Raw genomic sequence first — 13,464 nt, 5'->3', positions numbered from 1 at the left:
AGTGAGTTTTTCTATGATATCAGAATAATTAATGTTACAAATCCAATTAAGACTAAACAAAAAACAAATGATGAGTCAGTATACGCATGGACTTCTTTGTTTCTTTTCTCTTCCGGAAAAAAAAGAAGAAAAACACCACTCTGCAAAAAAGGGAGAAATTCAAAAATAACCAGATTTACAAATGGTCATTTATAAATAGTTACAGTTTCAAAAGTAATCGAAATTTAGCCACTTTTCATGTAAAGATAAATCTGAACGAAAACATTGTTCAAAATCCGGAAAAATACTCCAACATAATATACTGAAGTTCCAGTATAATATACCGGTCCAGCATAATATACTGGAGTTTGGAGCATCGATGTATATTATACTGGAGACGACAAAGTATACCGGTCCAACATAATATGCTAGAAGTTCATACACAGGTGCACCGAACTCCAGTATATTATGTTGGACCGGTCTCTATTGCAGCAAAATAGTGGCAATTTTTCATTGACTTGATAAACGCTGACTATTTTTGAATGACCAGTCCGAAAACTGGCTCGAAAAAGTGCTTTTATATAATATGTTAAACGGGAAAAGCATGTGGACCGCTATAAGCAGATATTTCTCGTAAATATTGTATTTTTCAAGTCAGGAGGATATGAACATTAATTTTAGAGGAAGAAGAAGCTCTGCGTAAAAGAGAGAAGGTGGGGAAGCTATGAGTGGTTTGGCTTGTCCATGGCTTTGTGGAGCCTATTCCTATCCCTCTGGATTCTTCAAATTCCCATCTTCCAACACTAGCACCTGCTCCTCTGTTCCTGCCTTTATCATACATTGCAGTAATTCTCAATTTACACCTCAAAGCCCGGGCCCGGGGTCTTCGCAAAATGACCTCAAATTTGTGCTTCACGATGCTCTGGACGCGTTTGGTGTCAATACAACCCATGCCCGTATATCAAGAGAAGGTTTCTGCTCTCAAATTCGAAAACTATCGGATATAGAGAGAGGAACCAGTATTTGCATAAACAGAGGGGTTGATTTAGGGCAAGCCGCTCTTCATATAGCGGCGGAAGATGATTCCCTCATTTCACACTCCTCTGTCCCACTCCCTGTCGCTGATTTCCTTGAGAGATTGGATCATCTTTCTATGGAATACTGCTCGCACTATAGCTCTTCCTTTAAATCCTCTCCAGAACACTTTATTCACTGTTTAGAAACGTACTTGTACGTTAATAAGGTAATTTTGGAGTATTTTGATTTTATCATGTTTCTTCTTCGCTATATCTGTTTGGAAATGAATGCTTACTCAATGATCATTTATATACTGCTTGAATGCCTTATGTTGTATCTTAGATATGAAGAAAGAAGCTTACATACTCCATGTACCTTTAAAAAGTTGGAATTTAAAGCGTTAATAAGTTAATTTAGGGGATTTTAAGGACAGGAGAATGAGATGTGTTATTGCACATTGAATGTTCAGTTCAAGTGGGAGAATAGATATTTTTTTAGCCTAAGGAGCATTCTTACCCATAAAAAGGCATTCTTTCCGTAGGATGTATCGTTGTTAAATTCCTGACGGATGTTGTGGTTCTCGTTGTTGGCTGATGTCATGCAATTGAAAGCTTTTTCCCAATCGTGTGGAAAGTTTCTAATTCAAAATTGTGCACCCTATTGCCATGAATGGCCATAATTACTGAGTTACACTGAACTTGTTTTTTACAATAGTGATTTGAGAGCCGATACGTTGCTTGATATTTCTTTAAGAGAGGTGAGGGAGTAAGAAGTTGGTTGGAGTTCCAAGCAATTTTCAATTTAAATTGATTGCTATCAATTGTGATCTTTGGCCTTGAGGTTTAGCTGGTTGAATTCGATACTTAGGTTCCCTTTTCACCCTTTCCCATTATTACAAAAGCTGGAAAGGTGGATCATTTGTGAAATACTTAAAAAAGATGGCTTTCCTAGGGAATTACCTTCTCTGCCTACCCTTTGCTTTCAGTCAGTGGGAAGGGAACATACCCCATTACTAGAAGACATACATAGTGAAATAAATACAACTTGGCAGAGGGAAAGAATGGAATTATCACGAAGAATTGGAAAATTTTGATTTTTTTTTCATTTTACTTGAAAAAGGGCATGCAGATGAATCCTACAGGGATCAGATACACAACCTGTTCCACCATGCATCTAAATACAACTGCAAAATGGTTACACGCTGAAGAAGTTCCATTTTCATGACTGAGGCTGACAGGTATTATTGGATCTGACTGCAGCACAATATTTCATGAGGGGAACATGTATTTGATGGCATATTTAATTGTGTTAATGCGAAACCCCGTTCGTATTCAACTATAAATTGTATCTGCTTGTATGTTTTTCCTTAATTTGTGAGTAGGAGGTACTATTTGGTTGTTTTAAGTTTATGGCCGGTCTTATTTCCTTGTATGATCGAAATTATCTTCAAAAATCCTGACATTTCAATTCACAGGGTTTCCGAAGGACTGGTGAGAGGAATCAATCAGAGCCCCGGGCTCTTTATCTTCACCCAGTGTGCCCCTTTCTCTATCTGTTTATCGTGGCTACAAACTATAGCCTTCATGTTAAACCAACATTTTTGCTTAACTTCAGGTTTTAACACATCGCTTCGGTTCTGCTTCACTACTTTCCCTTATATACTCAGAGATATTGAAGATGCTTCGCCTGTGGGGCCTTTTAAGTTTTGATATTGAGGTTTTTTTCCCTCATGATTCTTTTAGCTCTCCTCGAGGCTACTGCAAACAAAAAATGAAAGAGTCTGATCAATCACATGTCATGACTACGCAGTCGTTGCTAGTGGAGGTAAATTTTGCTGTGAGAGTGATCGAATCTATTTCCATCTGATTTTCTTTCATTGACTTATCATATATTAAATGGGTGTTCTAATGTATTCTTTCGATAAGTGTTCTGCATTCCATTCTTATTAGATTCTCTGAAAGTTTGGAAAGTTATGGAGAAATATCTAGGAATGCTCCCTGAAATTATAGAGGACCATAAATAGTTCATTGTCTAAGAATGCTCCCTGACGACATCTAAGAGACCAGAACATTTAGAGTCTTCAAAATTCTCCTTCCCGTTTTAGAAATGCTGCCTCTTTACTCTTAGTTCAGTTCAAGTTGTCATCGCTGACACTGTCTTTTGGTAATGTCTTTTAAGCTAAAGTCAGGTTCATTTCAAGTCCCAATAATTTGTAACCTTTTATATGAGAGAGGAGAAGTTACAAAGCTGTTTTTTTTCTAATTTACTTCAGTCAACATTTCTTTAGAGATGGCTAATTTTTCCATATATAAATTCTACAACTTTACTAATTAGTTATTTGACCAGAGTGTGTAACTGATTGAAAGAGGTAAATATCACTTTCACTGTATCATACCCTTATTAGCTGGGTGTTTTTTGGTTGCTTGGCTTTTATGCTGTTGGCACCTTTTGTGCCAAGGCTGGGCCCCATTTGGGACAGTACTGATCTAATTTGCTTATGAAAGAGGTATACTGCAACTGCACTGATTTGTTCCGTTTCCAGAATCTGAGAGGATATTCTGAAGAGAAACCTGCTAAAGCTAATTTTGAACGATACAACTAATCGGCTAATCCTCTTTATTAAATTGTGCCTTCATTACATTTACACTTTCTTGCTGTCATATCTTGAAAAGCTCTCCATCTGACTGTCAATTGAATTAACTAGAAGTCTGATGTGCTTTTTTGCTAAATTCTGCTTATAGTTGCTCCATGTCTGTATATAGATGCTAAAAGATTTGAAGGATGCTTTCTGGCCATTTCAGCTCGATCATACTAAGAGTCCTTTCCTGAGAGCAGCACGAGCTGCCAACTGTTCTGAAAGTGCCAATGATTCTGAAGAAAGGTCTTTAAGCAGTTGCACAATCCATCCTTAAATTCCCTTTCACTAGATAATACTACACTTGTTTACCCATCCTTTTTATATCATCTGCATGCAGTGCATTCGAGCTTGCATCTATCAAGGCTTCTCTGCATAGGCTACAGCGTGGTGTTTGGACCAGTGTTCGATTTGGGGACATGAGACGTGCACTCTCTGGTATGTGCATTTGACCGTTTCCCTCTTTCGCATGAAAAAGTACTGTTATACTTTTATGAATTGTTGTTGGTTCCATTAAGGCATAATCATTATATATCTCAATTTTGATAAGTAATTATTGTACATTTCATGACATTCCAATAAACCCGGCTGTTCATTTTATGTCTGAAAAGTTCAATAGACAGTGATTGTTTGGACAGAAATGAAGGGTCAGAATTTTGTAAGAACATGTTACTTGATAAATAAGGCAGCTTAGGATGCTCTGTCAAAAGTTACTGATGGAATATCAGTTTTTTGTTATAATGTTGGTTTCTAGTTGATGAGAAATAATTGGATACAGTAGTTAGGAGTAGGTTCAAATTTACTCAATGTGCCATATTTGGCTGCACAATATCAAGAGAAGGGTAGGATTATCTTGATTACACCTTTTTTCCCCTTTTTTTTTCCTTATTTTCATTACATCTTAAAAGAGAGTCTATTGTTTGGAGACTAGGTTGCACCTGAAGCGAGAGAAATTGATTCTGTTTAATGAGTGATGTTCCTGGGGGAACTTCGGTTAATTAGTATTTAAATCCTACCTGACTTAGAAGATTAATCACTGGGTTCCTTATAATAATAACTTTAAAAAAAGAAGAATCAATGACTAGGTTAGATAAGCACTTAAGAGGTTTTTGACAAGTAAAAAAATCCAGATGAACTTTCATCTGTGGAACTTCCCCTGCATGAAGAGACCCACACTTTTATTTGCTTGTTTCTTCCAAAAGGTGTTGGAGGGTACAAAGGCATCGTTTTTTAGAAACCATCATGGTCTAAAAGTAGGCTTGAAGACAGTTATTTCTGACTCAACTCGTACATTTCATAGGTTTTTCAAAAATAATCTTCAGGGACGTTTAGATTCCTCCGTGCAGTGATATAAAACGCTTCCCAATCTGGCTATGTCAATTCAGTTTGAAGTTTATGTGCTTTTCTTCTGATATGATTCCCAGAGGAATTTTATTACTAAGTTGACTTGCTGTTGTAGCCTTACAATTTGTCTGGTCTATCTTTGCCTGTTATGATCATTAATTCTCTTGGCAGCATGTGAACATCTTATCCTCTTGCAAACCGATCCTACGGAATTGAGGGATTATGGTGTTCTGCTCTACCATTGTGGATTTTATAAGGAAGCACTCCAGTACCTTACATTATACCAGGATAGGAAGGTAGTTCTCATCCTGCTTAGTGACTCTTAGTTTGGTTTCGTTTTCATTTCTATCATTGACTAACTTTGCAGATTTTCTTTGTACAGAAGGAATCGTTTGGTTTGATTGATAATGTGGAGGAGGAAGAAGCTTTGGAGAAATTAATTATTCGTCTTAACCTCATCTTGATGGAGGAAGGTTGGTCTCCCCCCTCAGATAACAGAAGTTTCCTGCGCAACAACTCTGAGCCCTGGTAATGCTTGTAACATCGCGTTCAATAAGCAGGTTCAGGTGTACTTGAAGTGTGGACAAGTGAAACTTGTGGAATCTGCCCTCCTAAGGATCTAAAGATAGAACCGATCCTCTGTAGAAAACTGTATACCAGGAAGTAATGTATCTTAGAATAGGTTAAATGTAACAAAAAATCCATAGTCATGTGTATATAGGAGAATGCTATTGTCCCTTAACCCATAAAAATACGCTTAACAATTCCAATTAACCAATGAAAGAATAGAATGCTTCATGGAATAATATGTTTGTGATGACTGATGACAAATATCAAGCAGAAACTTTTCTTGCTAATAAGCTTCTCTAGTAAGCTCTTCTTGTTAATTGTTCCGACTTACAGAGCATAAACAGGGTATACCAGAATCCTCATCTGTTATCAATTGTTTCTTTTAAGTCTAGCTTCATTAATATAAGTATTTTTAATTCGTTATTACTGAGTTTAAGGGCATGATTGTGTTGCTTATGATAGTCTCTGTTATGATGCTGTTTCATGAACTTGCTTTTCCATCCTTATTTTTGTAAAAGAATGGCTGAGATATTCTCCTACTGAGAAGGAAAAAAGGAACTCAAATAGCCTTCTAGTTGCAGCTAATTCTTTGCTAAATCAGCACTTTGGTAAACTTTTATTTGTTTTCAAATTCAATTAAGAGAATCGTGCAAAGTTTCTCTGACAGGATCACACCTTATAACAACTTGTGCATTTTGTCGTTAAATTTGTGATGGCATAGTAGAAGGAACGGAGGAATTAACAGTTAATCCACCCGTTCAAACATTACATATGAGTAGGGGTGTACAAAGGTCGGGTTGGCTTGAATTTTTGCATTACCAAGATTTTTAAATCTATAAACAAAATGAAACCAACAAAGTCGGGGTTTTTCAATCTCGGTTTTTCTCTGGTTTTTCGATTTTTTCGGGTTTTCAGTTTTTCCCAAACATGTAACTTGTGCTCCAAATATTTCTTTAATCTTAGTACGATACAATTATATAATATATTTTTCAAGAAAATAATACAATAATATGAGATAAGTCATAGTATTATACTAAAGTATTTAATAACAAAGATAATAAAATTGCATAAATCAAACTAAACACTAAAGAAAAAGATAAACTAAGTTATACATTTTGATTATAAATTAATGTAAAACTAAAAAACTAGATATCCAACACTATCGTCATTCCTAGCGTTGAATTGAATTTTTTTTGTTACCATTAGTATTGATTTTAACTTTGTTTGAGTTACTACATTTATGGGCTATAAAATTTATTTATCATCCGAGAGTGTCAAGTCCAATCTTGAAATAATACGTTAAAAAATAAAATTATGAAATTTTTTAAGAAATATTTATAAATTACATTACAATAAATATTTGTAAGTATAAAATATTTTTAAAAATTGTATAAATGTACTATCGGATTTGTTTGGTTTCGGTTTGATTTTCTTTAGTTAATTAACTTAAACCAAATCAATTATGGTCGGACTTTTGTTTATTCAATACCAAATCACAGTCGAGATTTTTTTCCGATTTGACTTGGATTATCGGTTTTCTTTGTATACCCCTACATATGGGCGAGGCAATAAATGGTACTTTTACAAACATTTGTTTGTATAAGTGAAGAAAACACCATTGGAGAAAAAGATTTCAGCTTTTGTAAAAGAGTTAATACCTTAAAACCCCCTTAAACTATAATATTTTTGTCAATTTCCTACTTAAACTATTCGGTATCCCTAAAAAACCCCTGAACTATATTGTCCTTCGTATTAAAAACCCCTCGTCGCTGACCTGGCACAACGTATGCAAACACTCGCTTGGGAGCGCGTGACAGCTGAAAAAAGCCATCAAAATGGCTCATATGACATAAAATAATGGTTAATTAGCCTTACCCTCTTTCACATTTATTTTTTTAATAAATATTCTCCATATTTCAGTTATATCCACATTTCTTCCTCGTTTTTTTAAACCATTTTCCATTTTTGTTTTACATTTCTTCTTTATTTTTCATCTTTTTCTTCATTTTTAACCTTTTTTCTTCAGTTCGCCATATGGGCTTCCTCTGAAAAAATTTCTCCCTCTCTTGTTTCCTCTAAAATGATTTATTCTCTTTCTTGTTTTAGTCTTCTTTCATTTCTTACACATATTATTGAAAGAATACCAATCTAAATATTCTTATTAAACTAAACACCATGTAGAGAATAAAGTTGAATATCTTGAACCTTCTTATGTAATATGGAATAAGAGAACATAATTTTATTTGTTGGCCAATTGATTTTTATTTGTGAAATTTTATTTTGTGTAATTTTTTTTATGTAATATAAGATGATTTTTAAGAAACACTATATGCCTTTATTTATATTGTTCTGTGCTACAAAGTGAATATAAATGACTTATTCAATTGGAGTTTAGCATAAAGCACAATCAAAATTAAACCTAAAATTAACACAGTGCATTAAATATTATTTTGGACAAAACTCATAAATTAATCAATTATCCCAGAGTAATACAACATGAGTAAACTGTATAAAAAACTCTTTAAAAACCATAAGTTAATATAGTTAGACAGACGCAACATGGGATTTTAATATATAGGGGAATATAGTTCAGGGGGATTTTGGGGACACCATATAGTTTAAGTAGGTAACTAACAAATTGGCGAAAGTTTAGGCGGGTTTTAGGCTGAGTTGAATAGCCACGTGTAGTGCTATATGGCACATTTTTTAAATAATTAGGAGAGTGTACTACGCACACCTCTAAGAATGCAATGAGAGATTTTTAATATGAAGAGCAATACAATTCAAGGAGGTTTTGGAGACACTGAATAGTTTAAGTAGAAAATTAACAAAAATATGAAAGTTTAGGGGAATTTTAGGGTATTAACTCTTTGTAAAAATCAATAAACAACTCTAAAGTTGTATACGTATTTAGTTGAGAAAAGTTCTCAAAGTGTGAAAAAGAAAAAAAATTCGAAGAAGGTTTTCAATATGTTTTTCAAACAAATGTCAGAGACAAGTGAGACAACCAAGGCTCCGCTTCAAGACTTACAAAATTTGTACTCCTGTTTTTAAATTTTTCTTTGGTCTTCGCAAGATTTAATCAACTCTTTTTCTTTAAGAAAAAAATAAAATAATTTGTAAACATATCACATAGTATCAAGTTTCTCCACACTCTGAACTGGCTACAGTGAAATTCACGAAAAGCATGCCTGTTGCTGCAGCTGCTGCGGCGGCAACAGCTGTGGTTGCCTCTTCAATGGTAGTTGCTGCAGCAAAGAGCACATATGGTTCAAAAGCTGATCTCCCTGTTGCAGCTAGAAAATAGAAAATTAAAAAATTTAAAAAAGTAAAAATAAAAAAAAGCGTAATTATTTTTTTGAAATACAAAAAAAAAGTAAAAAAAAAATAATTGAGGGTGGGGGTGGGGGTTGAAGTGGGTGGGTGGTGGTACAGAAAAAAAAATAGAAAATTAAAAATACAAAAAAAAAGTAAAAATTTTTTTTTTGGTGGGGAGGGGAGGGGGAGGGGGTGGTGCTGGAAAAAACAGAAAATTAAAAATACAAAAAAAAAGGTAAATTTTTTTTGCGGGGGTGGGGGTGGAGGTGGGGGGTTTGGTGGTGCAGGAAAAAAATTTAAAAACTAAAAATACAAAAAAAAAAAAAATACTTTTTGAGGGGAGGCGGGTTTTACGGGAGGGGATGGGGGAGGGTAGGTGGATAGTGCAGAAAAACAAAAGAACATAAAATTAAAAATACAAAAAAAAAAAAAAAAAAAAAGTAAAATTGGGGCAACTAAATAAATTTCTATATAAGTTGGGTTGAGATACATTTTATCTTGGGTGAGTTTCATGGGTTGTATTTGGGCTGCTTAATGGGTCAGAATGGGCTATGAAATATAATGGGTTAACTTGGCCTCAACCCAAATTGACTCATGAGCTAAAATGTTTGTAACCCAACCCATTAATCTCTGGGCGGGTTGGACGGGTTAGATGGGTTTGGGCTCAAATTGCCACCCTTAGCTTAGCTGCAGCTGTTGTAACAGCCACAGCTGCAGCAGTGGTAGCAACAACTACAGCTGTCACTAAGCAATATGAAAACCTGGAGCTGTCTACTCATTCACCAGATAGTCCTGTATTCTTCCTTAATTTAATAAGCTCCGGAAGAGTTGATGGAGATGCCGACGGTGCTGTATATGAGCAGCGGAGTAGTGGTGATCAAGCGCATGAGGCATTAAGAGTGAATTCTGAGAGTGAAATAATATCAGATAGGTCAACCGGTAATGATAATGTTAAATCTGATGTGACACTTGATGATGTCGTAAATTGTGAGATTCCATTCAAGGTAATGATTGTGATTTGTCCTTGTCCAATGTCTTACAGTAACCTTATCATGGTTGCTACTCTCTATGCAATGTGTTCTGCTTTTTTCACTCTACAACTCATGACACACTACATGGCATTAACAGACATGTATGTCTGGGCTCAATGTGTAATTTCCTATTCTGAATTTGTATGCTAGGCTGTCAGCAAACAATCAATGCACGCAAGATTGAATTAGGCCGATAAACCGTCCGATAAGAGCTAAATCAATATCAATCCGTCCGATATTTTATCGGGTGACTAGCGGATTAATACATTTAAAAGCCGATAACCGATAAGCCAAACCGTTAAGAGTAAATAACCGTCCAATCCGCCCGATAAGCAACCCTAAATGTTGCAGTGATATAGTTAAGATAGTTAGCAGAGTGTGATTCTTGACTATAGTTTTGTAATGGTTTACTTTGGTGATTAATACAATTTAAAAAAATGGCATTTATTTGTGTCACGACCCAAAAATCCATCCGAAGGAGTCGTGATGGCACCTAGTCTCTAAACTAGGTAAGTCTAACATTAACCGAGATAACATTTATATTTGCTAACTTTAATTTAAATAACTCTTAACAATTTACAATTCCCAAAACCGGTGGTACAAGTCATAAGCCTTTCTAAGAGTAGTTATACAAAATAAATACATCACTGCTCCGAAACAAAAGGAACAAATGGAAATAGGTACAATTGAAGGTGACTCCGAGGCCTGCGAACACTGTAGCAGGTTTACCTTGAGTCTCCAACGCAACGACCCGCACAACTGCTACCGATCAAATACCTGGATTTGTACACAAAAATTTACAGAAGCGTAGTATGAGCACACCACGGTGGTGCCCAGTAAGTATCAAGACTAACCTCGGTGGAGTAGTGACGAGGAACAGTCCAGACACCTACTGGTCAAATAAATTGAACAAGATTTGATAATAAACTATCAACCTAGAAATGACATAGTAATATCAACAACAGGGAAAGAACAAACTACAATCAATAGAAACAATAAAGAGAAATACGGGTGGAAACGAAAGATAACCAAATAAATTAACACCAACATAGCTGGAACACAGACAAGTAAAAATGTGCTCAAACAAGAAAGGCGATGTCAGCTCAATAAATCATATCGTTTTCGATGCACAATTTCCAGCCATTTCAAACTCGATGTCTCATATCATAACCTCAATTACCAAACTTTTAGCACAATCTGGCACCTTGTGCCCACATATTTCCATCTCACTTTACACAACAACGTTCTCATGTTACTCAGTTCATAGGGTCCATAACTAATGCAATTAAGATGTTCAAGGAGTCTGATTTACATAACATAAAGTAGAGTACAACTTCTAAACCAATTAGGAACTCACCAAGAAAAGATGAAGTTATTTTTAGAAATCATTTGAATAGAGAAAGTACCATTTTCAATTAAAGTACAACATCAAATAAATTATTACCTTTAACAAGGAATTTAATAAATTAACTTAGTAGCAATTCAATTTTTAAGTAAAATACAACCTCAGACGGTTTAAGGAAATTTAATTGGGTAACTAAATGAATTGAAGATGAAACAATTATTGAAATTTTAAAGTATTGAAAAATATGTATATAAATACGGCGAAGTATTGAAAACACGATGTGGTTCATTCACAAAGGATCATAGCGGTAAAGGAATCTGAACACTTAAAATACTTGAATTGGTAACAACAAATAAGCATAGCAAATAGAAAATGCACGACATCACCCTTCGTGCTTTTACTCTCGTTCTCACCATAAAAATCAATATTCACTTTTATTTTTTCTTGTTGCAGGCGTGCAACCCGATCCCATTTTAAATATTACCGTGGCGGCGTGCCACCCGATCCCATTTCATATATCACCGTAGCGGTGTGCCACCCGATCCCATTTCATATATCTTGTTACAGGCGTGCAACCCGATCCCATTTCATATATCTTGTTGCAAGCGTGCAACCCGATCCTCATCCATTTTCTAATGAGTAAAATACATGATCCTCATCCATTTTCGAAGAAATGAGTAAACTGTGAGCTAATAAGTAAAGTATATAACTGGGTCGTATAGGAAGATTACTGTATTTTAAGGCGGAGGAAGAATATGGAAAGAGAAAAGGAGAAAAAAAGAAGAAAAAGGGTGTAACTAAATCCCTTAATTGAAGGCACTAATAATGGATTGTGAGCCTTTTAAGGTAGAATGTATATATTTTGTAAACAAAACTTGTGTAGGTAGAGTGATTAACTAAACATGAACATTTAGGATAATAAAGTTTCCAATAGTGTATAGGAATGCAAAAAAGGGAAATTACCAGCTATGTCCATTTATAAGTATCTCATTACAAAAATTGGCCAATTGATAAAATATTACTAATATTAACCAAATTAGTCAATTATCTATTTGTAGCAAAAAAAAATCAAATTTTTGCTTTATTTTGAGTGTGTGCTATTAGAATAGGTTAGGCACAACTTAAGGAGCTTGAATCTCAGTTTTGGGATGATTTGGTGAAGTTTTGAGGTGGTTTGAATTGAAAATTTGAAGTAAAACTGAACATGAAAAAAATGATATGTGTATCACAATATGTATCATTTGTGTATCACATATGTATCATTTGTGTATCACATATGTATCATATTTGTATCACATGTATATTCATGTATACCTGTGTGTGAGATACATGCGTGATACATGTTTTGTACATGTGTCGCAGAAGACTTTTTTGAACTCGATTTAATTACGAATTTTGATACAAAACCAGTCCAAATCACCTCCAATCTTCCTCAAATTTTGTATATTGACTTATCTATATATTTTCAATGAATTTCAACTATACCCATTGAAAAAGTTCCTTTTTTGTTTAGATTTTTGGAATATTGTATATATTTTTGTATTTTATCACCTTATTTGCCACCTCATTCATGAAATTTTCTTTCCTCTTGTATCTAGTGTTGCTAATCACGCTTAAAAATATGGAAGGTGATTTTTACATGTGATTCTTTGAGAAAAATAACCCTATTATTTGATTTTTTAATTTTTGTTGGCTAATTTTAATAAGTCTATGACTAATGACTAGGGGTTGATAAATTGAGATTTATTTGGGACATTTGCTTAAGATTCCTCTTTTGAATTTCTATCACATCTAGGCCTAAATAAGGTGAAGTATCAATGATGCCCGAACTCCATCTTTTCATGGGTCACAATCACATAGGGTATTTAGCCAAATGGTCCTTTACTGAATTCCTCATTTGGGCAAAGAACCGGTAAAGAAATGACATTGTTGAATCGATAAAGAAATTCGTAGAAGCTCAAGAACAATAACCCCTCCTAAAACCATAGCGCGAAGAAGATCGAGATGCAACGATATCTCGCCAGAAGTGTTTACCTCTGTTCGCGCAGTTTGTTAACACCGAATCCTTACCCTACTACCTCTTCATTTTGGCCCATCTATAGGCGTTTCACATTCAAAAACCCTAATCAACCTCCCGTTGAATCAAATTTGGGTCATACAAATGACAACAACCTTCAAGTCGAAGATGATATCAGTAATAAAGGTGATTTTTACCAAAAGTTTCA

General features: G+C 34.8%; 1 protein-coding gene across 5 annotated transcripts; it reads left to right on the top strand.

Moving 5' to 3' along the window:
* The first annotated feature begins 597 nt into the window (after positions 1–597).
* Positions 598–5,832, top strand: LOC107772952 (uncharacterized). 5 transcript variants are annotated; one of them, XM_016592418.2, is made up of 7 exons: positions 598–1,222; positions 2,471–2,530; positions 2,611–2,820; positions 3,798–3,877; positions 3,972–4,069; positions 5,147–5,271; positions 5,358–5,832. In XM_016592418.2, the coding sequence occupies exons 1-7, from the start codon at positions 704–706 to the stop codon at positions 5,505–5,507; spliced, it is 1,242 nt and encodes a 413-aa protein (XP_016447904.1). In that variant the 5' UTR covers positions 598–703; the 3' UTR covers positions 5,508–5,832. The 5 variants fall into 5 exon arrangements, with proteins under 5 accessions (XP_016447904.1, XP_016447924.1, XP_016447910.1 ...); XM_016592438.2 differs by having other exon boundaries at positions 2,471–2,610; positions 2,739–2,820; XM_016592424.2 differs by having other exon boundaries at positions 600–1,222; positions 2,471–2,610; positions 2,739–2,820; positions 3,759–3,877.
* Positions 5,833–13,464: the final 7,632 nt, after the last annotated feature.

Source organism: Nicotiana tabacum, chromosome 7, assembly GCF_000715075.1.
Source record: "Nicotiana tabacum cultivar K326 chromosome 7, ASM71507v2, whole genome shotgun sequence".
NCBI classification, from domain to species: Eukaryota; Viridiplantae; Streptophyta; class Magnoliopsida; order Solanales; family Solanaceae; genus Nicotiana; species Nicotiana tabacum.
This window is presented reverse-complemented; position numbering and strand designations above follow the sequence as displayed.